The sequence below is a fragment of the Amborella trichopoda genome, chromosome 2, assembly GCF_054954075.1.
Source record: "Amborella trichopoda isolate Santa Cruz 75 chromosome 2, AtrichopodaSantaCruz75HAP2 v2.0, whole genome shotgun sequence".
NCBI classification, from domain to species: domain Eukaryota; kingdom Viridiplantae; phylum Streptophyta; class Magnoliopsida; order Amborellales; family Amborellaceae; genus Amborella; species Amborella trichopoda.
The window spans coordinates 1,337,577-1,363,601 of NC_142337.1; the positions used below are offsets into that span (position 1 = coordinate 1,337,577).

Genomic DNA, 26,025 nt, shown 5'->3' on the forward strand with positions numbered 1-26,025 from the left:
CTCTTTCCCCTTGTGCAATGGCCAACCTCTCCAGGGAAATATTTCATTGTCCAGAGTTAGGTACCGAGGCTAGGATTAAGGACACAAAGTACAATGGAGGGTTGGCCGAAATGGTGATTTGATAGAATTAATCCCACCCTTTAGAACCCAAGTACAACAGGGCCCCACAAAATGGGCTCCTACAAAGCTTTGGGGCCAATTATTTGTATGGCCTCTCATGGACACCACAACCAACACATTTGGCTACTACCTTCACCTTTTTTTTAGAAATTTCCAGACCTACCAATTTGGTAGTCTCCATATTCACACTGTGACCTAGAATTATCTCAAAACATCTATGAAATAACAAAAAAATTTAATTTTCTGGCTCTGATGCGCCTTAGAAGATTAACAACAAGAACAATGGAGAATTAATGGTACGACAAAAATGTGCATCGTACGGGCCTCTTACTAATTTTTACTATGCAAACCAAAAGAGGTGATGTAGCCATTTGGGATGGCAATGGGCGTAGTGGCCTGAAAACCGGCCCAGTTGGCATAACCCTTAAAAAGTAGGGCTGGTTAACAAAATATAGCCTAAGAGTCAGGCCACCATGGCCTGAAGGCTAGACCCGGCCATGACAGGCTGCCCAGCACTGCCGGCTCTATATTTTTTCTTTGTTTTTTATTAGGCCCAGCACGACCAGAACAGCTCTAGGGTCCCTTCGGCAAGTTCCTGGCCGGGCTGGCCTCGTCCATGGCCGGGCTGAGCAGCCATTTGTAATTTTTTTCATGACCATTAACTTCAAGTGAAACACCACAAAATCGGGTCCAAACCATCATATAGGAATTTTATTCGAATTTTCGTGGCCCATGCATTCGTACGGGAGACAATAGGCCATTGACTTGTCTTTAAAATGCTAATTTTAATGGTTAGTGCATTTTATTTATCAAAAGGAAAACACCAAGGATGTTGGTCCTCCCTAGCAGAAGATGAACGAACAAAGTGGCAAAAAAAACAAGTTCACAATAGCATTCGGAAAATTGTCAATCTGCAATGGAAAACATTGGTCACCAATCTACTTCTGGGCTTGAACTGGCGAGTTAGCCTTATTATCATCACATCATCCAAGTTTTATCCCAACTATTTGTGGCTAGTTACATTATTCATGTTATGCCATTATGCTCTATGGAAAGTCATACCCTTAGTTAGGATATAGATCCTCATATATCTTCTCCCTACTTTCATCGATATCCTTTTGGGCCTTCATTTTGTCATTTTAGAATCTTCCACTTGAAACAAAATCGTTCCTCCTAATTGATGTTGTTCTAGATCGACATTGCACCAAGTTAGCCTTATATGATAATTTACATATGGAATGATTTAAGTATATGTTTAAATCTAATTTTTTTAATTTTGAAATATCTTAAATCATCAAAGAAATATATAAAAAAATTTGTTCTTTTTTTTTAAAAAAAAATTATTTCCACGATCTAGGCACATGATTGGAAGATATGAGGAAAAAATATGGGGACTTATGACCTCGTTGAGCGATGTCCATTAATAGAGCAGAATGACGAACTAAGATTCATGTAGCCGTCCCCAATTAGTTGGAAAAATGATTTGATGATAATGATTTTACTTATCAAAGCAATCAAGTAAGAATTAACGGATGGGTAATCCATCCGCAAATTGTATTTTAATAGATTGGGCAAATTGAATATGTTTATAATCACATTATGGTATTTCATTTTTTTCCTTTTTTGTACTTAATTTAGCGTAGAAACTAATTATTCTGGAGGCTTCTTGTGAATCCTATATACTAATTATTCTGGAGGTTTCTTGTGAGTCCTATGTCAGCTGTGTTTCTATTAAGCTAGTAAATAGCAATTTCAACCGTACTAATTCGTGGACTTCACGAACTTTGGGTAGAGCACGTTGCTTTCACAGTCAGAACTTGGAATCTGGAGTTGGACCAATTCGATCGCATGCTTAGGGGTGGCAACCGGTCGGGTCAGGTCTGAGCAGTCCCCCTGGCCCAGACCCAAAAACAATTATAGGAGCCAAATCCAGACTCGGACCCAATTTGACCTGACCCAATGGTAAAAAAAACAAAATATTAGAATATTACATTAAATGTAAACATGTATTATTTAAATATGGAAAAGTTTTAAAAATGCCTATGGACAAATTTGAAGTGTTTCACCCCACAACGGCTCTAGTAAAGCCATTGCAGCTTTGCTTAAAAAATCGCAATGGCTCTATGAGAACTGTGATGGAGTCCCATGTTTTTTGCATAAAAAATTGACCGCAACAAACCAACTATGTCCATTGTGATTGCAGATACAGCAGATAGTAGGTCCGTTATAATATTTTAATATACGACATCCGAAAACATTGGACAATGCCAAGTCTATGGGTGAAAATGAAGTTTTCACCCATAAGCATTGTGTAGTGGCGTCTTTTAAATATTATAACTAAAATATATAATTATATTTATTTACTATTATTTAAATATTAACACCATTCGGGTCGGGTCGGATCGGAATCCATTGCCACCCCTACACATGCTCAAGAATTTATATTTTGTAAAATATTTAGTTCTTGACGTAATAAAATAATTGAAGAGTCAATTTGCGACTAGGGGAATGGGTGATGGTTATTGCAATCTTTCGACTTCGGGAAAATTTATCAGAATACCCATCATAGCAGGAGTATTTGATGCTTTGCTCATTTGCAAGTATCCCAACTCAAGACCTTGTATTTTTTCTATGGGTATCTTAAAATTAATCCAACGGTATTGCAATAGTACTAAATTGTTCATCTCAAATGCTCAACTGTTCTCCCTCCCCATGCTCAATTGTTTCCACTCTCTCATCCTCCTCCATGCTCGATGTATTTCTCTCTCATCCTTCATGCTCAACTAGGGGCGGCAAAGGACCCGACCAGACCTTGGACCCAAGGGGTAGCCATAACATCTGGTCCAAGTATGGATCCAAAAGGTTATGTGGGTATTCATAAATGTTGCCAACATGTTTGTTTCTTAAGAATTTCCACTTATTAAGTAAAACAGCAGAGAATGTGGGTACACGTAGATATTGTGCAATACTGTAAATGTTGTTAATAATATCGATAAATGATTGTAAACAAAAAGGAAACAGATCCGTCATAGGGTGGTAATGGACACGACTAGACCCGAGACCTGATGGGTAGGCCCAACCTCAAGTCTGAGTACAGGTCTAATTTTTAGAGCGGAACCCGACCCATTGCCACCCTATGCTCAACTCTCTCTCTCTCATACACTGTGGCTGTATATGTGTAACCAACCAGACACCTCTTTAGAGATCCGCCACGCCAGGGCCCAGGAGCCATTCACTTCTTATTCATGATAAGTGAATAAACAAGAACAGTAGAGGAAACCAATTCTCTCTCATTATAATAAGATGACCAAAAAAAAATAAACCCAAAAATGGATTAAGCAAACCACGCTCTCACCATCTGCCTCATCCTCAACACTATACAAAGACCATAAGAAAAAAAAAAAAGAAAAAAAAAAAAACAAAGAATCCATGAGAAAACAAATTACCTTGAATTTTTCAAGCATTAAACAGTTTCCGAAAAGGCCCATCTTTCCTGTCTTTCGCTGCTTCAGTTAGGGCAAGGAAACGCTTAAAACCAGTGGTGGCTGCACCCCGACCAAGGGCGGCCGCACGGGTGAGCACGTCTTCACGGGCAGCTGGTTGGGCCACAGCTTGGGCGACAATTTGGGCAGTTTGGGCAGCTACTGGAGCAACGGGCAATAGTTGTTGGGGAGGAGGTTGCTGAGTAGGGGCAATTCCAGGGCCATGCTTATTGAAATCATCAAGTATTGCTTGCTGGTCTGCTTTTTTCAGGCCCTATTTGAAAATCCCACCAATAAATAAATTTAAAACATCTTGTAAAATGTTAAAAAACAAGGACGACTCAGGTAGGGACTCATTGTTATGGTCTCGAGCCCAACGTCGGGTCTGTCTAACAGACTCGGTCACTGAGTCCGTCAGAGACGTCGGTGTCAAAAAACAAAGGAATAATTGAGAATGGCCTAACAGAGTCCATATTTGGAACCCTTCTCAGCCGAGAAACTCAATCGTGTCCAAGTCGGGCTTGCACAGTTTTCAAACACAGCTTCTAATCCACAACTTAAACTTTTCTTTTTGGGAAAGAGGATTTTTTCCCCCTAATTTAATGAAAAACCAATAAAATTGTTCAAAGACTGGACTTAAAACCGATGAAGTATTTTTCCCTACTTATGCTTTAATTTTTTAAAACAGCAGAGTTTCACATTGTTTCCTGCATAGACGCGTCCAAAATTTCCCAAATTTGAACATTCTCAAAATATTGCCATTCTTTTCTTTCTCAATGGCTTGCAACAAAGTTTCTAATTATTTTTCTAAGAAAGAATTTCAGATTCAGTTTTGGTGAAATTCAATGTGGAAATGCCATGCAGTGGTTTGGGCCGAAAAGGAGTGGAGATATTAAAAATGAAATTAAAAGAAGAGGTAAGAAACGAGTAAACAAACTTTGAGTTCAAGAATGCGTTGAAACTCCAAAGGAGTACCCTCAGGCAGCAGGGCACGGTATGTGTCTGCCACAGATTCAACAGGTGACAAGATGACCTGCACAGAAGACTAACTCATAAAAGGAGAAAAAAAGAAGAAGTAAAAGAGCAGAAATTTATTAAATTTAGTTGATTCACTTGTGAGTAAAATATAATCGATTCATCATACCTTCAAGAGCGCCTCTGCTTTGCTCATTTCACGGCTCACAAATTTGGCATAGCCAGGGGCAGTTGAGCTCTGTGGCAAAAGAACTGTTACTACCGGCATAACAAACCCAGCTAAAAAAATTCAAAACAAAACTTTTTGCTTTTTCTTTTTTTAAAAAAAAAAGAAATACATAGAGATTAAGGCATTAGTGAAGGTTAATTAAAATATGAATATTTCTCGGCACCAAAGTGCAAAGTGACAAATATTGACTCATTAAGAGGCCAAGTGTTGATTTTCCTGCAAAGTTTCGTAACAAAAATCAATGAAGCAACTGCTCACCGCTTAACTAGCACCTCCTCATCAATGATCAACTTTACTCATTATAACATACTTATTCAAATATGATATATCAGGCTGTACAACTCAAGATTATTTTTAATATCCAATTGCTCACCGGTTTTAAGCTTTTCTTTTCTTTCTTTTGCCTCTGATTAAACACAATTTTAGGCTGAATATTTTGTTATTAATTAGTTTCTGATAATTTCCATCGCCTGTTGATTTATGACCATTAGGCTAAAAAAGTTAAGATGCATTACAAATTGATGAATTTTCTAGTTTGGGTCAGAAACATGAAATACACCTGTCTTCCTAAAGCAGGAATTTCCAAGAGAATGGTCTTCACAGCATGGGTATCCAGCAGCATCTGCAGCGATCCCAAAATAATTCATTAAGGTGTAAAACGAAAATTTTGTATTAACATCATTCATACTATTAAAGGTGAAGTATATATTCCCAAATAATACATGTCATTGAATAAACTAATAAACATTTAATTGATTGATCAAATACTTAATTGTAGCAATATTATGTTGAAAAAAAAAACTTACAAGTTGGAAAACGTAAACAAATATGAGAGACATCTTAAATACAAAAAGGTTTTTATTATGGAAAAGAAAATGGCTATTTTTAACAATTACATCAACTCTGCTCTCAAACCATGTTTATATAGATCCACTTTTTCCATTTTTGATGTAGCACAACCATGCCAGAAATAGTTGGTTATGGAGAAATCCTCAAGAACAAGGAGAAAGGAAAACAAGGTTGACCCATTTACCTGTTGAGCCCCAGTCTCAGATATGTGCTTACATTTATAAATATTTAGATAAAAACGAGGGGCCAAGGATGCGGCTAGCTGCATACAATCAGAATAAATTGGAAGCCATTTAGATAATCAGCAAAAACTTAAAGGTCGAAAATAAGAGTTCAATTGATGCAATTATGCATACATATACACAAGCATGACTGGTTCACTCAGACATAAAACACATCTACTATTGCAAATTATTTCAGGAGTCATTTAGCTCCTATTCCAATCTGAAGTAGAAGGAAGCATGCATTGGCTCTCACTTAATTAATAATTGTCCCCATGTAATATAACTAATGAAGAAAACTGAGCAGTGAAAGCTTATTTCTTAGATAATATGCCAAGGCATGTCGTATGAGTACCTTGTCTAGGAAGAATTGGAAATAAAGGGGAGATAGGAGGCTTCCAAGGACTGGAATGCTGCTTGTTAAAATTGAATTGATACCATTGACATACCTGGAATGACAGGATCCAATTATTTGCTTCTCACACTCGCTTGCACACTTAAATGTTCAACTTCTCTATGTAAAAAATTGCAGTTCAAAATACAAAACAATTATATGTAACTTACTCTGATTGGTCACCAACACTTTCAAGTGTACCCCATGGAACACGTGTCATAGCAGCCATCTCAGCTTCGAACTTTGTTTCTAAACCATGAACTAATGTCATTAATGCTTTGGTTATCACTGCAGAGAACTCATCCTGCACAAAATGTGAAAAATACCTGTTGCATAACCTGTATATGAAATAATTATGTGCAATAACAAAAATACTACAGTTACCTGCACTTCAGACATTTCCACCTTGTCTGAATATTGAGAATCAATTATCTTTAGAATATTCTCAGCTAGCTCTCCAGACTGTCAAAGACAATGAATTTTAAGATAGCTCAGTTGAGGTGAAGAAAATTGCATCCAATCCCAATAATGCTTGATATACAAAGATAACAAAGAGAGCAACAAAATTCCGATTGAGCAAAAATTCATTTTGATTCAAACAGTATTGGAGTATAGTTTCTGTAATAAGTCATCATGAATAGAAACATATGACTAAGGATGCCAAAAATTCAGGACGACTTGGTAGGAACACTGATATAGGATGTGAGTTTTTTCTATAAATGCAGGAAAACAGGTAAATTTTGTTGTAGGGTCAGCAACATTTTGCAGCATTTTGTCACACCCGTGAAAAGTTGTGTATGAAGCTGCGTCAATTTTCATTTCTATACGGGTGGTGAGGAAACAGCTTTCATCTGAAAATATCCAAATGGCTTTATATCAGGCTATCAGCTTAAATGTGTCTCAAGCTAAAACTTAACTGACCGTTTTATGGCAATATTCAGCCGTGTTCACAATGTAGCAAATTACTCTCTCGTCTCTGTCCGATGTCTGCCAATGTTCACAAATTTAGAAATGCGGAGGACCAAAATCAATAATCAAACAAGAATGATTTATAGCAAGATGTTGACTATCGTTGCATTGCTACATGAAAAAGAAAGTCCTCTTGCTCGAACCTTGATCTGTCCATCAGTGCCAGTGGCAGCAGCCACAATGCCAGTGCCACCCTTCGGCAATCTGGCAGTAAGTTTTGCTGCATAAGCCTTCAGAAATTTTTCGAACACCTGATTGGCAAGACAACAATAGTGCATGACTAACTCTACACCACAGCAGTCACGAAAAGACAGGTTACAACAACATGGTGAATGGAAAAGATGTAGGAGATGCTAAGCTTAGTAACTGCAAGCATAACTTACAACAAAAATATTATTTTTCATAAGATCAGTTTAGAAATTTCGCCTATTAAGTCTTCCTTGTCTTTTCCTTCTCATATATAAAATTTAATTGAAAAGGAATTTCGCTTTGCAGAAATCCTATGGTCATCATAAGCTCATAAGGCCATAACTATGCACAGAAGAAGTATGCATACCTTGAACAGATTGAACAATGTCTGACTCTTTGTCAACTGACTACATCGCTTCAAACTTCTCCTAATTATCAAAAATACCTGCATGGCATGACAGATGAGCCCATAGAAAACATGATATCAGATACAACAAGATAAAAAAAACAATCGTCAATATACACCCAGTCAAAATATGCATAGGGTCAGACAGAAGGTGATTTTCTCCCAGTCAGACCTATATTTTTAAGTAGATAACATACTTTTAAAATCCTGGGATCCGGATTGGGATCGTCGACGTGGATCGGAAATAGGCTAGGACCAAACCAGTTCCGGGAAGTATCGGTGCTGGCCCTGGTCCTCCCACCCAAAAAATAAGTAAATAAATAAATTGAACTCGTATTTTATTTTATTTTATTTATAATATTTCCCTGGCCACCAATTCAGATCGATCTGGATTAGTGGACAGGCAATCCGACATGGATCTGTGGGGTGGATGATCTACCCCACTGATCTGGGTTTTAAAACACTATTACATATACATGCACATATAAACTGAGAAGATGAACAATGTTTATAGAATCTTAGCATGCATTATAAATAAATAAGGTAAGGTACATTCAGAATATTGTTTAGACCTTGTGTATGATCTAAGTGCTTATCTGTCATAAACACAAGTGAAATTCAGTCGTATTTTTTGTATGGATAATAGGAATTTGACCATGACCTAAATTTCTGTCTTTTTCTGGATGAATTATTTCTATTCATTTCATGGATCAATAGTGGTGATGAATGGCAAAAAGTTTAGTCATTCTATGGGATGAAAATCATCAACTATAACCTCCTAGCGAAATACAACTGTTTAAGTTCCATGCCGGCTTCTCAAAGAAGAGATTTCCTTTATATTGTCCCCAGAGTTGATGCACCATGCAAAATATGCGATTATACAAAAGATTGACAATTTGCATGCTAGAGGCACATTTTTTCTTGCCTAAAGAAATATGTTTCGTTCCATTTACCTGTGTGCTGCTTGAAAGAATATTAGTTTGACTTCCCTCCTCCGTCTCCCAGGTCTCTTCCTATTGGAAACAAATCAAATTAGATATTATAATGTTATTCATAGAAGGATCCCGGTGAAATTATATTTCTAAACTGCATCAAGGAGATAGACCTACCTGTACAAGTTTCTCCAAATTCTCCATTAAATTTTTCTCCTCCAATTCTACATAAACTGTCAAGTGCGGTTCGAAACATGATGAAATTATACCACGGAAGTTGAACTGCCAAGGAAGAAAAGTGAACGAACCTGTCATAATCTATACCTAAACTAAATAGACCTAAGCTTATGGTTAACCAAGACAAACCAGAATGATTAAGTTTTAAAAAATATACAAGGAGATAGGCCTACCCCTGCTCCAGGCACAAACAAGTCATTGTGGCTCTCCTTTTCCTGTCATTCAGAAAATGGTATAGAATATTACATAACCATATTTGGGTGAATTATTCGACACACTGCAGGTTAATTCTTGCACATACATGCTCAGTTCCAGTCCCGTATTGAGTAGCTAGCTTTCTCTCATACTTCTTCCTTATATCTGAAACATTTTGGCTGTTACTTTCACTTTTATCAACATCAATTTCTTCAGAATTGCTTCCACCTTCTCTTTTGTGAGAACCAGTTCCTCCACTAAATTTCTCAGCCAACTCCTCCTCAAATTCAAGAGTCCTCTGTAATGCCTGTTAATGTTGAAATAAATTAACTTTATACGACACTCCAAGATAAAGTCAACCACATTTCACAAGGACCCAATGGACCTGATAAATGATACATTCACTAAACTTCACATGTACACACACATACTAAGCTTAGAATCCTAGGAACATTGTCACACCTGCATCTTAATCTAAGGATGATAACTTGAAACAGACAAAGTCCAAGTTTCTCAAGGAAGACAGTATGGATGGAAAATAAATAAGGATATTAAATAGAAGTCAACATATCTGACAAAGAAATACCATTTAAGAAACAAGTAAAAAGGTCAAAGCTAAATTCCTGCCAAAAATTAACAAACTACAAACGATCCTCATAGAGATTAATAATTGCATCAGATAAAGTTATGGATGGAGAAAGAGATAAACAGATTAAATTGACAATAGATAGACAGGCCAACATAGAAATGGAGACAACTAGTTTGATAGAAGTTAAACATGTAGGAGGATTATTAAAAGCTCCATCTAACCACCCTAAGGTTCTCCTAGTCATGATGGTAGTCATAGGACAGTTATTTGAATATGCATTCATCAAAAGATTTCTTCTTCTGATCAGAAAAACAGATGTATCTCCAAAACTAGCCACAAAGGATGGCATTCATCAAAAGAATAGCAAGTTTTCACAAGCATAATCACCAGATTGACAAGAAGTATCAAGAATGACACAAATCTCAAGACTTCGCAAAACTAAAAAACAATAAAAATAATAAAGTTTTAACAATTCGTGCTAAACTAAGACAATTTGGCATGAAACAAGGGAAAACTCTTTTAAATACAGGGAACCCAAAGGTTAAAAGTTTACCATCAATAAAATGCCAACTTCTGGTTTTTCTTTTAGATTATCAAGGATTTCAACAAGTTGCGTCCTGAAATAATAGCATCAGTAAACTGTAAGAGTGGATAGCAGAACCACCAAAATTTACTACCCCAATACAATGATAATCAATACATGGCTACAACCAAATATCAAAAGCATACAACTTCACAGTAAATAAATTGAAACATATGAATGTGCAAATGACAACATTGGTATACATCTTTACTTGCTTCATGGAGTGAAAATTTAAATGTAGCAGAAACATGCTGAAATTTTCTGGCAGTGATTAAAAGCCACGACTCACCAGGCTACCGAGCCCAAGTCAGACCTATAACTCGGCCAAGCCTGCAGTCCGACTTGGACGAGTCTCCAAGAAAAAAAAATACACAAAAGTGGGCTAAACAAGTGAGATTCACTCGATTCCCGGAGTATTCTATCCAGAGCCAGCAACCCTGCCAGATCCAAGTGACTAGTCCGAACCTGAGTTAACTACTACTTAATAACTGCTTCCAGGTTACAAAAACAAAAATAGAGCTAAAAATTGGTTGTCACAGATTCATATCGTCCAAGGTTCAAAATCACGTTAGAATAGCTATAATGTATACATCTAAGTGGGGTATTTGGACCATTTCTGCAGTACAATTAAAGTACTTCAGCGTATTTGAAGGTATCCATGTGCTATTCAACAATAAAATAAACACTAATTTTCCACTAGATTTAAGAAAAGAAAGATATATGACTCCAATGAAGACAATCCATTCTGCAGCTCCTGCAAATTTGAGTTGAACAATTGACTAACTCTCCAGGTTAGTTGTGTCTACATCAAATTAGAGGAAATAATTATTGCATCATGTTGATTGAAATCCTAATAGAAATCTCAATATGTATTTACTATGGTCACATGAGAAGAATTAACAAGTCACAAGCTTGTGGAATGAGTCAAAATTTAAGTTACACATGCCAAAAAAGCTCCGACATCAGAAGCCACTACATTTCAAGATAAGCCACTTGTGGAACTAGAACCATTAATGTCAATCATGAATTTTCTTGTAAAACAGGTATTCCAATACACTTTAGGCATTAATTCCAAAAACAAACTGACTTTAAGACACAAAACAAAAGCACTATTAGTCATACAAAGTCAAAATCCATAGCTCTTCTACTCAAAATAAATTAGATACATAAAAGAATGTTGCCCAACTAGGATACAGGAAAATGGTCATAAAATAACCAGATTGAATAAGCAGGTTTAAAAGATGTTTGCTATGAAGATGAACATATGTTTATGCATGACAGGCAAATACTTCTGATATGTCCTGCAAACAATATTACAAAGGAATGACAACTTATGACTGGGCTAGAAAGAGAAGAAAAATAATAAGGCCCAGTTGCAAAGTGAGATGTGAAGTAATCGGTAAGCAATTGGTAACGCCTTTTTGAATTTTGTACATGCACTAGGATCCATTAAGAGCTCAAAATTATCTCTGTCATAACAAATGCTCCAGAAGGACATAAAGCAAACCACGATGTTCAAAGTTCATGGAAATCTGAGATAACTTAAGCAGGTCAATGTTGACGGACCTTGTGACCTTGCAAAACTGGATACACAGCAAATAGGGAACATGCCATGAATTGGGAAATATCTTCCAGATTTCTTCATTTGCACGAACCTGACGCTTTATCCAAGCATATCTTCGTTCAGCTTTGTCTAACTTTGCTAATTCTGGGAGTATAAGACAAAAGATGGAAAACTACCAATCATTCCACACTAGAAAGCATCACGGATGAACGGTATGCATCTCATCTAAAATGTCTGAAAAAACCAATAACACCACAGTGGTTATCCTAGTCTTAGGAAAAATTTAAATAGCCATAGAAGAGACCTGTTCCCTCAAAAATTTGTTGATATGCCGTGAGTTCTCTACTACAAACATTTTTCACCAGCTCTTCCCTTACTGATGGTTCAAGAGCATCAACAACTAAGCAAGCATCAGATAATTGATGCATTAAATTACTGTCTTCCTTCAGTCTCCCTGTCCCTAAGCTGCCAAAAAAAAAGGAAGACATCAGACATTGCAAAGCAGACAAATGAAACTTCCCAATAATGATAGTGAACACATGATGGAGAGAAAAAACAATTGTCAAACATGTAAAATTATCACATCTTTGTCACTGGAACAATAGAGAGGGCAAGGCAAATGACAAAGCAAAATATGTTCCAGCTATAATAGGTGCATGAGTTTGGCTGGGAGAGCAAATACACGGTAGATCATTTTAGATCCTGTAGCTTTGAATCATTGATGAAACCAAGGGTCACAATTCCTTCTACCCATCACGTATATCGTTCCTCTTTGTTTCATGTTGGAATATGGACTTATTCCAAGAAAATACATTCTACAAAGGAGGGCACAAATATTTTTCTTTTGGATGATGATTTGTCCACGGCATGGGAAAATTTCATTTTTATTGAAAGAAGGGTTCTGTCATTAAATATAATGAGCGATGCTATAGATTCCCACAAAAAAAGGAGAATCATTTCTTTTAATAGTAATACTCATTCTCACTAGTATTATTGCCTAATTTTAATGATTCTAGTAATTGGATCTATATACGTATTCTTATTCTAATAGGAAATGAATGAATATAATAAAATGACGATTCATCGAATGACTATTCATCCATTGCATTTCCAAACAGGAGACAGGAGGGCTCTATGGACAAAGGATGAGTTGAGAGCATGCCTAAGCGTTTCAATTTTATTATATTTTTCTATATATCAGATTCAACAAAAATTCTGGGTAACCACACTTCTCACCCTCATGCACATCAAAATATAAAAAGAATAACTTGGAAAAAATAGAATGATCGAAATAGACTCATAAATAGTTGAGAACGTGCCTGATATTTCAATTTTATAGGATTCGGACTGAGCTAAAATTTTTGCCATTGCACTTGTAAAAATTATCAAAAAAATACATAAATATAATGCACAAAACACCCCAGCACATTATAGTTCACCTAAACCACTATCAATCCCAACCGCTAGATCTTAATCAAATGGTCTACAACATGTCTGAGTATTTCATTTTTATTTTATTTCATATTAGCTTGGATTGAGCTGAAATTTGGGCATCTATAATAAATCTCAAGCAAAAATATACTGCAAAAAAATAAATTACCAAAATGCCCATTACACTTTGAGGGGTACTTTGATCATTTTAATTTGTTTGGATTTTTTTTTGGTACATTTTACATATGCGCCTAATGAAGTGTACACACCCTCAAAATTTCATCATGATCCAATTTAGGAGAAAAATAAAAGGGAAAAATTTATATGGAGCCGAGGGTCTAAACCATCAAATTGGAGCCTACCTCAAAATTTTCACTAGAAGAGCTTGTTTTGATGCTCAAATATCCTCAAATTGATCATCTCGATATCAATATGCATGGACATGAGAAAAAAATGGATTTCAAATTTTAGAAATAGTATATTTTGTAACTCATGTTTTGACTGTCGATTTTCAAGATTTTCAAGTTTTCATAGATCTATCGATCCACACTATTTTTGAAGTTTTAAACTTTATAAACAAATATGAAAATATATTTTAAGGCTATCGCAAAGATTTCCAATATTGAAACCACATTTCTTGACACCATTTGAAGGTAGGCTCTAATTTGAATGTTTAGAGCCTAGACTCTATACAAACCACACCCAAAATAAAAACAAATAAAACAATGTCTCACATCAAAATGAGAAAATAGTCAAAAAAGGGCAATCCGCATTTCCCATTTTTTTTGAAAAATTTATGGCGTGTTTGACTTTGAGAAGGCATGCTTTAGAAATTGCTTGTCTTCCCAAGGAAATGGAAGTGATGACTTCCATGGCCCCATGGATGCCGTCATTTCCACTTTTCAACGTAGTTTTCAGCATGAAAATAACATGTGATTACCAAAATTTGGGTAGCACTTCCTGTTATCAAACAGGGAAGTTCTTAAGTGAACTGGAAATTTTGGCTCCTGGCGCCAAAATTTCCAATTGTCAAACACCCCCAAAGCAAAATTCATTTGCAAATAGAGGGGAGCTTTAACACAACATGAAAGGGAGCTCTAAAACAACACTATTTGATAAATATGAATTGTCCAAACAATTCAAAGCAAACGACTTGTTGATCAGCTTACCATTTGCACATGCACCACATTACCAATAAACGAGCCCTCAAAACTGTATTTCAGTTTTGGGTTGGTATACATATTGGTCCCTAGGGCTTTGGCTAAGTGGTAGACATGTTTGTTTGCGTCAGAGAAGTTAAGGATTTGAACCCTTGGAGCTTGCCCCAAAAAAAACATACAAGCTGACCTAGTCTTCTTTTTTTTTAACCATCAAAACTATGATCATAGTTTGGACTAGAAATCCCAGGCCCATTGGAGGAAAATACATCATACTTCTAAGGGTATAAAATCAGAATAGTTTAAAGAAAATCGCACCTTGTATCGCTATAGCTTAGTCAAAGCTGAACTCCATGTTAAGACAAATTGATATACACATAGTATGACAAATCATGTACAGGAATAGCTACTCAGTTCGTGTAAAATGGCACTCCTAAGGTCATCATGAACTTTTGATCTAGTAGAATAAAAATAAGGAAAAATATCATCCAATGGGTCAAAAGCAATTACAAAATTAATACGGGAGTCAAAACATCCCAATTGATATTAGAGAGTTTACTTTTTAATTTTCATTTCACTCAAGTACCCCCTCAAAAAATATCTTTAAAAAATTCCCGAGGTCCCCCCATTCAAGATTGGGCACATTGAACAAGCAAAGGCATTTCAGTGATTTGACCTACCTAAGCGGCTCCAACCAAATGATAGAGTAACCCTGCTTGATCAGGGTGGGACAAATCATTGAAATATCCCTACTTGTTCAAGGTTCCCAACCCTGAACAGGGGCAACTTGGGTATTTTTAAAGATATTTTGTGGAATGAAAATTAAAATGTAAACCCTATAATCTTAATTGGGATCTCTTGACCCCTTCTATGCTCTTATAAGAATCTACCGGTTATGAAAAGACAAAACTGTGCCTTGCAGCAAAATAATACAATATATGAAAAGCTCCTCATTGACAAATTTGCATTTGCATTCTCACAGCTAGTTACTAGAAACAGTAGAGAAGTTTGAGGGAGCAGAAGAAAGAATGAGAACAGGCAATAAGTCTACTTTTTTACTTAAGAATCACCCAGGGAAGGGGGAATGCTACCTCTTGCTGCAAAGTTCCAGCATACATCCCTGTGCAATTTACCTTTCTACGTATCATTGTAGTGAAGCATTGGCCAACAACTCCACTTCATAAATCCACTCACAACCAATGGATTCTTGAACCAGATAACAAGAATTAGATCTCATGCATGGGAAGTCATGCTTATATTCCTTCTATCCAGAGCATTTTTCCAAAAGGGTTACAGGGAAGCTCGTGTATGTCTTGGTCTCAAAGAAAACATCAGTTGGCTAATGACACAAGCAATAGTGCAGAAGAAAAGAATCATCAAGTTTTTGATGACAACAGTTCCAGAACTGAAAGAACGTCTATGAATTTCAAAGTGTATAACTCATTCACATTTGGAACAAGTATGCATGGGAAACAATGTAATACAAGGATTAAATTTGCCAGCTCCAACTTTAAATCTGGGACAAGGAAAGCATTTCAAACTAATAAAATATAGTAATCCCTCTACTCATAGTGAATATGTGATGATCTGAATTCTAAAATATAAGCTATTAAATAAAACATGGACTGTATTTTCACAATATCAATAACATTTAATGAAATTGAATTACTCGGTGATCAGCACTCAAGTAAATTTAATGACAAGAAAGTCTAAAATTTAAAACTTGTATGCACTCAATTAAACATGTACCTCGAAAAATCTGAAAATATATGTGACTTCAGCAATTGTTTGATGGTCTTGAACTTCTCTCTAAGCTCAGTTATTTTAGGAATATCCCTGTACGCCTCAAAGTGGCTACATAACTGGTTAACTGCCTAGAAAGTAGGTTGAGAACTGTCTCAGTAAACCAATGTTGTGGAAGTTTTGAATGCACCAAATATTACAAACACAGAAGAGAAATTGAACAATAAAAATAATACAGGAAAAAGCAAGATCTCTCCCCTAGCATTTCTACGAAGTTTCACAAATGTCAATTTATGAAGAGAAAAATTGAACCAAAAAAAAAAATCGAGGAAACAACAATGCTCTCTCCCATGGAATTTCTATAAAGCTTTACTAGTGCCAAACTCACGAAACACTAGCTATAAAACTAACCAAATAACTATTAGCTTCCTTTTTGCTTTTTCTTTTTTTTTTTTGCCCCATTCTCACCTACGACTTGAACTTGAAGTTATCTAACCGGACCCTCGTTCGTCTGAATTCAGTTTAGCAACTACAAACAGATTCATAAGGATCCAACCACTACAGATAAGAATTTTATTACAGTACTTTCCAAAAAAAAAAAAAAGGCCCTTTGCATTAGCAGTCCCAGATATCATGCACATGCTACATTTCTTTAGAAATCCGATAAATGTCGTAGCCTTCTGTTTTACTTGGTGAACGTTGCATGGGTCTAATGGAGCTCCTTATTCTTGAAGTGGTTTTTCCGGCCAACAAGTTATTTTTTGATACCCACATGTCCTGTGATAATTGTTGAGGATGCACTGACAGCCCTTTTGGCAAATGAACTCCTATTTGGTTAAGACTGCTGCCTGAGACCCAGTTCTATAACTAAGTGATGAGGCTCCTTTAGGTTGTAAGTGGCCATGCAAGATGAAAAGGTATCAAAGCAATTCTTATAAGCTGGGAATTGGCCACTGAGAGACCTCTCCAAGTGCTAAGATAGGAAGGCATTTCGTCCGTTGGACATTCACAATGCCTGCAGGGTATTTACGATAGGAAATATACATATTAATTGCATCCTTGCTACTATAATGTTCAGACAAGAGCAACAACATCTTGCTTAAATGACCCTTGACTCTTCATATGGCCCTAGAATAAATAGGCTTTCTAGAGCTTCATTCCAAGTTTCCATAAGCACTATCAAAACAATAGATAAAACTTTCAAAAGCACTAAGGATGCTGTGTGCTCAGCAGAATCTCCTCATCAGCATTTTTGTGGTTCTTATTGGTAATGGATCTATAGTTAAATTAATGGCCTTTGCGAAAGCATCCTGATGTTAAGGATTTGATGAAAGAGGAGGGAGGAAATCATAAACGGTAACAAGTACTCTGGTCTCTTACGAAATTTTGGGGACAGTTTTCTAATTTATGAACATAAATATGGAAGAAACTAAATTACAGAAATTGCGTCATAACAGATACATAACCTCCAATTGTGCTGCTGCTTCCTTATACTGCCGTTTTGATGCCATTACTTGAAGTTGCTCAACAGCAGAAACTGAAAATGATCATAAAGGAAAGTTTAGTACAAACATAATTGGTGATAAAGTATTCAGCAGAACACATACCAGAAAAAAAAAACAGCAGATTGCAGAATGTCTGATACTTTAACTAGGAAATCAAACTTTAAGTAACATCTAAACCTGCTTTTGTAAAACTCAACATTTAGAGTTGCTTCGGAATTCTAAATTCATGAAATAAACCACAAATATCATGCATCTTGATGTGATCCTAAGAAGTCATAAAAAATAATCCAACAGTAGTGGAGACTTGAACCTCTTTAATGACAACAACGAAAATTGAAGTATAATTATTTCTGGCTTAGAGCAACTTCAGAACCACAATACCTAAATAGAAGGAACAATGGAGCCTTCTGCACTTCATATGAAAGAATACAAAGGAATTCAACCAGATGTTTCTTACAAAAAGCAGAAAAATGGTTTGTTGTCTATACGACTCTTTTACTTCAATCTGATCCATTATTTTTTATTTTTTTTTATCAGCAGAAAAGCAAGTACACGGGCTTCAGAGATATGGATCACTGCTCATATGGAACTAGATACAGATATTATAAACCATGAGGAAAGTAGTTTGATATGTTGCTAGCACATTCCAACAGAACAACCATTTATAAGTCATGGCTGATTTCATAAGTAACAATTGATTGATAGAAAATCAAATAAAAGAAAAGGATTTGAAACTGCGGCATGTACCTGACGACCCTAACTTTTCCCTAGTAACATCAGAATTATCAGGAACTTAGAAAATAACATACTCCTGGTGAATTTGATCAATATCAGTCAAATTATTCAGTGTTTTCAATTTCCCAACTCGCCACATCAATGCAAGCAAGTGAATCCACCAGAACAACGAAGCGTACTTACTCCATCTCGCATTGCTTCAGCATCAATACAAAAGGTGTAACAAAAGAAAGTAGTCAACATTGATAAATTTCAGAATGCTCCCACAATATTTTCAAGGTGTGAATACAAAGTAAAAGGTGGTTCACTAGTACTCATCTTTGCTACATATCATACATATGTAAGGAAGCAAATAAACATTGTTTTGGAAGATTATCCATATTAAGTAGTAAGAATAATTGGCATACAACTGCCAAAAGGTTTCCCAAACCAATGTTATGCCCAATCTCTTGTCTCTAATGCAAATTCATCCATTGCCTGCTCCCCATATACCTCACAATTTCCTCTCCATCTTGAATATATATATTTGATCTTCCTGTTGAAAATATGAGTTATCGCAAATGCTTATGATCCTAATCTTTAATGATAGCAAAAGGTTCAACACATCCATGATAATTCCCAAGAGATTGCTTTGACACTTATCAGAACCCTTGGCCAATCCAATAATATTTGAAGTATAACATGCAATAACTAAAATGGAGGTCTAGGAATGATAGAAGAACTAGAGTGAGGAAAAGACATAAAAAAACCTCACCACAGAATTTCAATCAGCCAAAAAAAGGATTTTGAACAACAGATCGTAGACTATGAATTGTCCTAGCAATCACAACAGATTTTTCACTCACCAATGCAAGCACTTTAAGCTAAACAAAGTTCCAAATATATGGCACATACAAACATTGGTGTCCTCATTAAAAAAGTATAGCTTAGATTTTTCTAAACATGAAATAGAAAGAAAGAGAAAACAAAGACGTCACACAGCACCATAGCCAGTTGAATTCAAGAATGCATCTGTAATATCTGTAGAATGTCTCATATGATATATAAGGGCCTCAAGTGCCAACCTAGCATGGTGAGGCGATGAAGAGCAGTGATCGTTGTCGTTATATGTTTCTTTGCAAAGTCCAGCTTTTTAATGTCACAACAAATTTCTTGAACCATGGTTTCACTTTGCTCAGCCTTGGCCTTGATTTCTCTGATCTTGTACATAAGCTCCTGAATACCAATGAAAAACCCATACAATATGCCATGCCAGAGATTAAAATGATAACATGTCTCAAGTGCCACTTGCAGGTAAAATAATGGGACCCTAAGAAATAACACCTTTCAGCAAGTCTTTATTTAAAATACATCAAACAAAAGTAGATGGTTTAACAGTTCTGGAACAACCTGAACAGCATGAGTTGCAGCTGCAAGATCTTCCTTGGCCTTGCTTCCAGAGTTACTCTGCAGGGAATATCATCCACACCTTAATAAGAGTTACAACAATAAATGACAGGGAATATCAGCATATATTTTGCAAATATGGTGAATTGCGCAGCAAGAGAAAGGCCCATATATAAAATAGAAAATAATTGACAAGAATAAAGCAACCTGTTGACGAACAGCTGCCAATATTTCCCCATCCACCCTGCGAATTTCACTTCGTATCTTTTGCATTAGAGGTTCCACTCCAGATAAAGATGCCTCTGCATTTTGTTCAAATTCAGATCATCCAATAAGCAAAGATATAAATTGGTAAAACTGTAACCTCAAAAGCACCTAGTACTTTACACAATCTGTGTGGGGGGGGGGGGGAGGGGGGGGAAGCATGCAGCATGCTCCTGCATGATGCCTCTAAGGAAAGCACAACTATTGGGAGACCCAACACCCAATATGGTTACAACCAGACATTCGAATATTAGAATTGGGCTCTGACTAGGGAGGGGTCTGATTTGATTCCCCCAGTCCAACAGGGACAATCTGACCTGCCTACAGTTACAAAAAAAAAAAAAGTAGGAAATCGGGATACTCAGTTGATTCCAGGTTTTTCATACCAGAATCGCCAGCATCCCAGTTCTGATCCGACTCGGCCGAGTCGCATTGAAGATTTTTGAAACATTGAATACAACTATTATTTCACATATTCTCCCACAAAACAGCTCAAAATAGATAAAAAATAATAATCAATCGATAAAGGACGAGAAGCACCACACCTGTTGGGAACATTTGGTTGATGTACTCCAAAGCACTAGATTTGTCCATGGCGAGTAAGAATATCAACCTCGACTCTCACTCTTTGGCTCTTAAACTGAAATTTGGATATGATAGAAAATTATAATTTCAACGAAAAAATGGCAAGCATTCATGACAAAGCAATTGAAATTAGATAATTTTAAATTTTAAATATTACATGGATCACTGGCACACTAGTTCCCTACTTTCTAATAGTAGATAGTGCCATTCACCCCAAAAAATTACTAGAAATGTGGGAACTGTTCGTTAGCTTCATTCTATCATCAAAATCATATAATTACCAACTTGTGGCAAATATTATGCAGCTAAATATCATGATCAAATTCTAATTCTCCAGAGAAACTCGACCTTAATCCAATAATTTCATTGAAATATCTAATCAAGATTTCCACCCTCAAATTAAAGTACATTGAGAAATTAAACCGCAACTATTCCAAAAAACTAAGCCTAAACCAGAACATTCCACATAAATTTAAATCAGGACTTCGATTCCAAAAACTAAACTAAAATCAATAAATTAAACTAAGGAATCAATGAGAACATAATATATCACTTAGAATTCAGATTAAAAGCGCAAGAAACCCTAATTGGAGAATAATTTCTCTAGGATAAGATGATATTTCAGAAGAATTTCTCTTGGATAATATGAGATTTCACTAAAATACCTCGCAATACCATCGAGATCGCCAGATCTGGAAGGCTTTGGGATTCTGGAATTTGAGGTTCCTTCTCTGAAAGGGTTTAATAACATGCAGTTTCTGAAGTTTTAAACCTCCATTTTCGATGAATTTTTCATAATTTTAACTGATAAAAATGCAGATTAAGCCATGGCAAGAGTAGTGTCTCTCCCTCTAAAGCAAAACGAGATGCAGAGACCGGCGTGAACAGGCGCAAATGGAAGTATTTATAGGGACTGGACATTGACTAAAATAACCTTGGATATATTTTAGTTTAAGGGCTGCAGCCCGTTTAAAATAAGTAAAGCCTCACCTCATAAGTCTTCCGGCTTCAAAAAAAAGAACTTTCAAATCCATCATGTCGGCCTTGACCGTTAGGGCCTGTTTGATAATTGGAAGCAAGTTCACGATAATGGTCAAGGTCGACATGATGGATTTGAAAGTGGAATAGGTGTTTAAATTTCATAAGTAGGTTGTCGATGACTTTCTTCTTAAACCGAATAGAACCTCTCTCTCGCTCTCTCGCTATTTCTCACACACACACATGCACACTCACATCTATCGACGGCCATAGCAATTAAGGATTTGGTTTCCTATATTCTATTGGATTGTGCTATAATAGCTTCAGCACAACATACAAACACACACATGCACAATGCAAGCAATAAGAAATCAGCCCATTCAACAATAACCTGTAATAATTTAGCACTACTTAGACATACATTCGCCACTGATGCATCCATATCCCAACCTCAAAAATATACGTCATTCAACAATAAAACAACATTGTTGTTTGTCCCTTAAAACATTTGTGATACACAAAACATTTGTGTGTTATCTCTCTCTCTAAGATTACAATGGCACATAACATTTGTATGTTATCTCTTAAGACATTTGTGATGCATGTCAAGCAACATTCACAATTCATGCATCCATATACGATCATGTACAAAACCAGCCCATTCAACAACAACCGACAACCTGTAATAGTTTAAACATACATAATTGAAAATGCAATGGAATAAACACAACATTTGACGAGGACTAAAAATTTGTGGCCACAAAATGCGGTCCATATCAAATGTAGAACAAGTTCTAATTAGAACAAAATAATGCCCATAAAAGTTGTTGATTTTTCATGCATTCTTCTTATACATGTTCACCTCAGATGTTGCATGAAAATGAAAAAGACAAATACAAGAAGAAAAACATTAGTTATACATAGGAAATACAAAATATCTCGTAATTGGGTCAGGTCAACAGTGCCAGCCGGCAGCCTGTTGTACATCTACCACACCAATAAAAAAACAATAGGAAGGTAGGACAAGGAAGGCCAAATCAGCCTGAATGGTCATGGCAAAAAATTCCTCCCTTTTCTCAAGAAGCACATGCTAAGTCCCCAAGAAAGCCTAACAGGAATTGCCTCCTCAAACCCATTGGCAGCCAAAGGTCTCATGAAATAAAGTCAACTAAACTGCACAACCCTGCCACTCTGAATGCCTAACATTCCCCATCCTCCTCACTGCTCAAAAATTAGTAATGCTCGTCACACGGTCGATCAATCGCCATTAATTCTCAATTGCCATTAATTCCTTTAATAAAATGCTCTTAGCCCGATTTGTTTCCCCTATCGTTACTTGTCCATATCATTTATTTGGTGCAGATCACATTCGAAAAAAGTTTTGGAATTCATCTCGAATTTTGGACTTCATCTCAAATTTTAATACACATGCTGCAAATTAACTCAAAAAATGGCAAGACGAAAAACACGAAATGCCTAACTCGAGTAAGATGCAATCAATTAACAAATTCGAATCACTCTGCTTTAACCAATGTTTGAAAATGGGGCTCAGGAGAAGAAACTCACCCCTTGCAACCCAGGTGAATCTTTATCAAATAGGAACATTTGCGAAAAATCAGAAAAAAAAACCAGAGAGAGAAAAAAACTGATCGTATAGAAAAAAATCGTGAGATCCATTTTCACCATGTTCGGAACCTAGAGAAAAAATCAGAGAGAAAAACATCAGGGGAGAGAGAAAAAACTGAGATGTACCTTTGTGAGGAGGCTCGTAGGCGCAAAGAGAGGCAAGATGGTCTCTTCTCTGTGGTTAGGGTAGTCAGGGGCACGCAAATACCTCGTAGGTGCAAAGAGACGCAAGATGGTCTCTTCTCTGTGGTTAGGGCAGTCGGGGCACGCCAATAACTCAAGAAAGATGAAGAACACAGATCAAAGCTCAATAGAAAGGATTAGAACTCAAGGAAGAGATCCAAGGGAAAGAGAGAGAAAGATGAAGAAAATGAGAGCTCAATAACATATCTCAAGATAAATAACACAGAGAGAATCAGAGCTCTTTGCTTCCTCCTCCGTCTTCTTTACAGTACTCACTAGCAGGATCAGAGCTCAAGAAGAGATGAGTAAACCTAGCGAGGGCTGAATGCGAAAAGAGGGGTCTGGCTGACAGCGGCGTGGTGCGAAGAGAGGGGTGGCTCAGCGGCTGATAGCCAAGCACAGAAGCGGTGAAGTTTTATAAAAACTTCCAAGTTCCGACCTTTTGGTCGCAAAAAACATCAACAGTAGAGTGAAGTTCCTTACTTGACCTTCCGTTTTCTATCAAACACATAGCATGAATACTATTAGTTAAATTTCAATTTTCAATAAACAACTTTGTGTTATCAAACACGTCCTTAAAGTTATGAAATAAATTAAAAATTTTAAATTTTAATCATAGTATATATTATAACATACTATCTAAACTGTCTATTTTCCATACTATGTAATCTGTCCATTTTCAATTGTTTATAAATCTGAAAGATATGTAACACTTTTCAGCTATAGACTTCATAAGCGGCTGTGGAAATTGATCTTAGGTCCATCATAGAGATTTTTATATCGAGAGTGTTTTTCAGACAAGTATTTTTGAGATGATTTCTTTTCCTTAGAAGCTGAGCGTAGTACAAACTTCATCTCCGAAAGACAGGGAAATTATACAAGAATGCGGTTTATGTTAGGTGGTAGAAATAAGATTTCGATGTTCTGTACTATCTTTTTTTTTTTTTTTTGAATAATAGAAATTTGAGACATCTTTTAAGATAGAGTAAAAAAACGTAGTTTGTTTTTAAAAAATTTGCAACCTCTTATGAACCTTTTCTGTTGTATAATGAACTTTTTATGTTTAAGATACTTTGGTTACAACCACTCGTGCACGTTCATGTGAAGTTCGATAGCCACAATTCACATTGAGAGTATATTCACATTGAGACTATATTGTTCATGTGATATAAATGCTTGAAGGGTGCCCGAATACCCTTCCAATGGATTAGATTGAATCAAATCAAATATGAAGGCCACAAATTGGCTTTGTATTTTATTTTTTATTTTTCACAAGTTTATTGTTGGGTACACTCAATAAAATTGGAAAAAAAAATAAGTCAAATAAAAAATTGACAAAAATATATCTCAAATTATTGTTTTTCATATAAAATATTTATAAAAACATATTTCATTTCTTGATTCCTCGATCCATACCAAATATTGAGTTTCCTATCTTGTATATACAACATATCAAATTTTCTATATTGAGTCGTATTTGCAGGATTACAATTGTAATGGGATTTTATTTCCTAAAAGACAATAGTTATAAAGCTATAAATCTCTGATAAATCAGAGTAGTCCCTATAAATGATAAACTGATTTATCCTCTCTGGATGTAGGTATCATTGCCGAACCATGTGTACGTTGTATTGATCTATTTTTCTCTCTCTATTGCAACTTCAACATGGTACCAGAACGGAAGTCGCTTATTGCAACTTCAACATGGTATCAGAACAGAAGTCTTGGGACGTATGTAGAAGATCACAATCGATATATTCTATTTTTTTTTGCAGGGTGAGAGTGGATCTCTCTTTACGATTGGATCCGTCTCTTCGATCCTTTCTTTCTTGTGCAGGACGTTTGCATTGAGAAGGAAGTTTTTGCAAATTGTTTTTGCATTGACAAGGCCGTTTGTATTGAGAAGGACGGTTGCAAACTAATTTCGGTGATCTCTCCCTACGATTAGATTTTTCTCTCTTGGATACTTTCTTGTGGAAGACGTTTACATTGAGAATTGTTTTTTCACAAGAGAAATTAAGTATGAATCATATTCGGGAGTTAATTATAAAATGGGATCATTTTTGTCTTAATTTACAGATGGCATCTCCTCTTATGGGTTTTTTTTTCTTTTGTTTCAAGTTACTCTCTATCCGGTAATGCAAATACCGGTAATACAAATGGGGTTTGTTCTTTGCTGCTTGGTGTTCGAAATACCAGACAACTCTTTAAAATCCCCGAAAACCAAGTATGCTCTTTCTTTCGTCATTTTCCTTCTCGCTGGCCTTCTCTCTTTCCTCTCTCTACAACCCATACCAAGTCCGCCCTTGGCTTCAAATTGCTTAATGGTCAAAGTCCGTCTTTGGGTTTTAGCCTCGAGTTCATCGGTTTGATGCAATAAATGGTTGCAAAAGAAGATTTACATGGATGCAGGTTTTGTTTTCGAGGGGAGAGCCTGACTTCGATCTTCGCAAACTTGAGCCTGATTTGGCGCCCATCATTGGAGGAATCAATATACC

General features: G+C 36.2%; 1 protein-coding gene across 2 annotated transcripts; it reads right to left on the reverse strand.

Annotated features, from left to right (window-relative positions):
- Positions 1-1,641: 1,641 nt before the first annotated feature.
- On the reverse strand, positions 1,642-24,078 carry HIT1 (Membrane trafficking VPS53 family protein). 2 transcript variants are annotated; one of them, XM_006836316.4, is made up of 26 exons: positions 23,471-24,078; positions 20,701-20,795; positions 20,099-20,193; positions 19,895-19,951; positions 19,570-19,720; positions 17,732-17,802; positions 16,272-16,396; positions 12,239-12,399; positions 11,937-12,078; positions 10,341-10,404; positions 9,305-9,505; positions 9,177-9,218; positions 8,944-9,048; positions 8,788-8,847; positions 7,796-7,873; positions 7,383-7,490; positions 7,192-7,257; positions 6,655-6,732; positions 6,441-6,574; positions 6,232-6,325; positions 5,840-5,917; positions 5,366-5,428; positions 4,747-4,815; positions 4,540-4,635; positions 3,567-3,876; positions 1,642-2,071 (listed from the first exon to the last, which is right to left on the reverse strand). In XM_006836316.4, exons 2-25 carry the CDS (start codon positions 20,747-20,749, stop codon positions 3,577-3,579), a joined length of 2,487 nt encoding a protein of 828 aa, XP_006836379.2. In that variant the 5' UTR covers positions 20,750-20,795; positions 23,471-24,078; the 3' UTR covers positions 1,642-2,071; positions 3,567-3,576. The 2 variants fall into 2 exon arrangements, with proteins under 2 accessions (XP_006836379.2, XP_088713388.1); XM_088857262.1 differs by lacking the exon at positions 1,642-2,071 and having other exon boundaries at positions 3,318-3,876; positions 16,272-16,392; positions 23,471-24,041.
- Positions 24,079-26,025: the final 1,947 nt, after the last annotated feature.

Coding starts and splice junctions, on each gene's coding strand:
- HIT1 (XM_006836316.4), bottom strand. CDS start 20,749: ATGGACAAATCTAGTGCTTTGGAGTACATCAACCAAATGTTCCCAACA. Junction 9,049..9,176: donor TGTTTGTGCCTGGAGCAGGG/GTAGGCCTATCT, acceptor CTTCCTTGGCAG/TTCAACTTCCGTGGTATAAT. Junction 6,733..7,191: donor CTGAATATTGCCATAAAACG/GTCAGTTAAGTT, acceptor TGTCTTTGACAG/TCTGGAGAGCTAGCTGAGAA.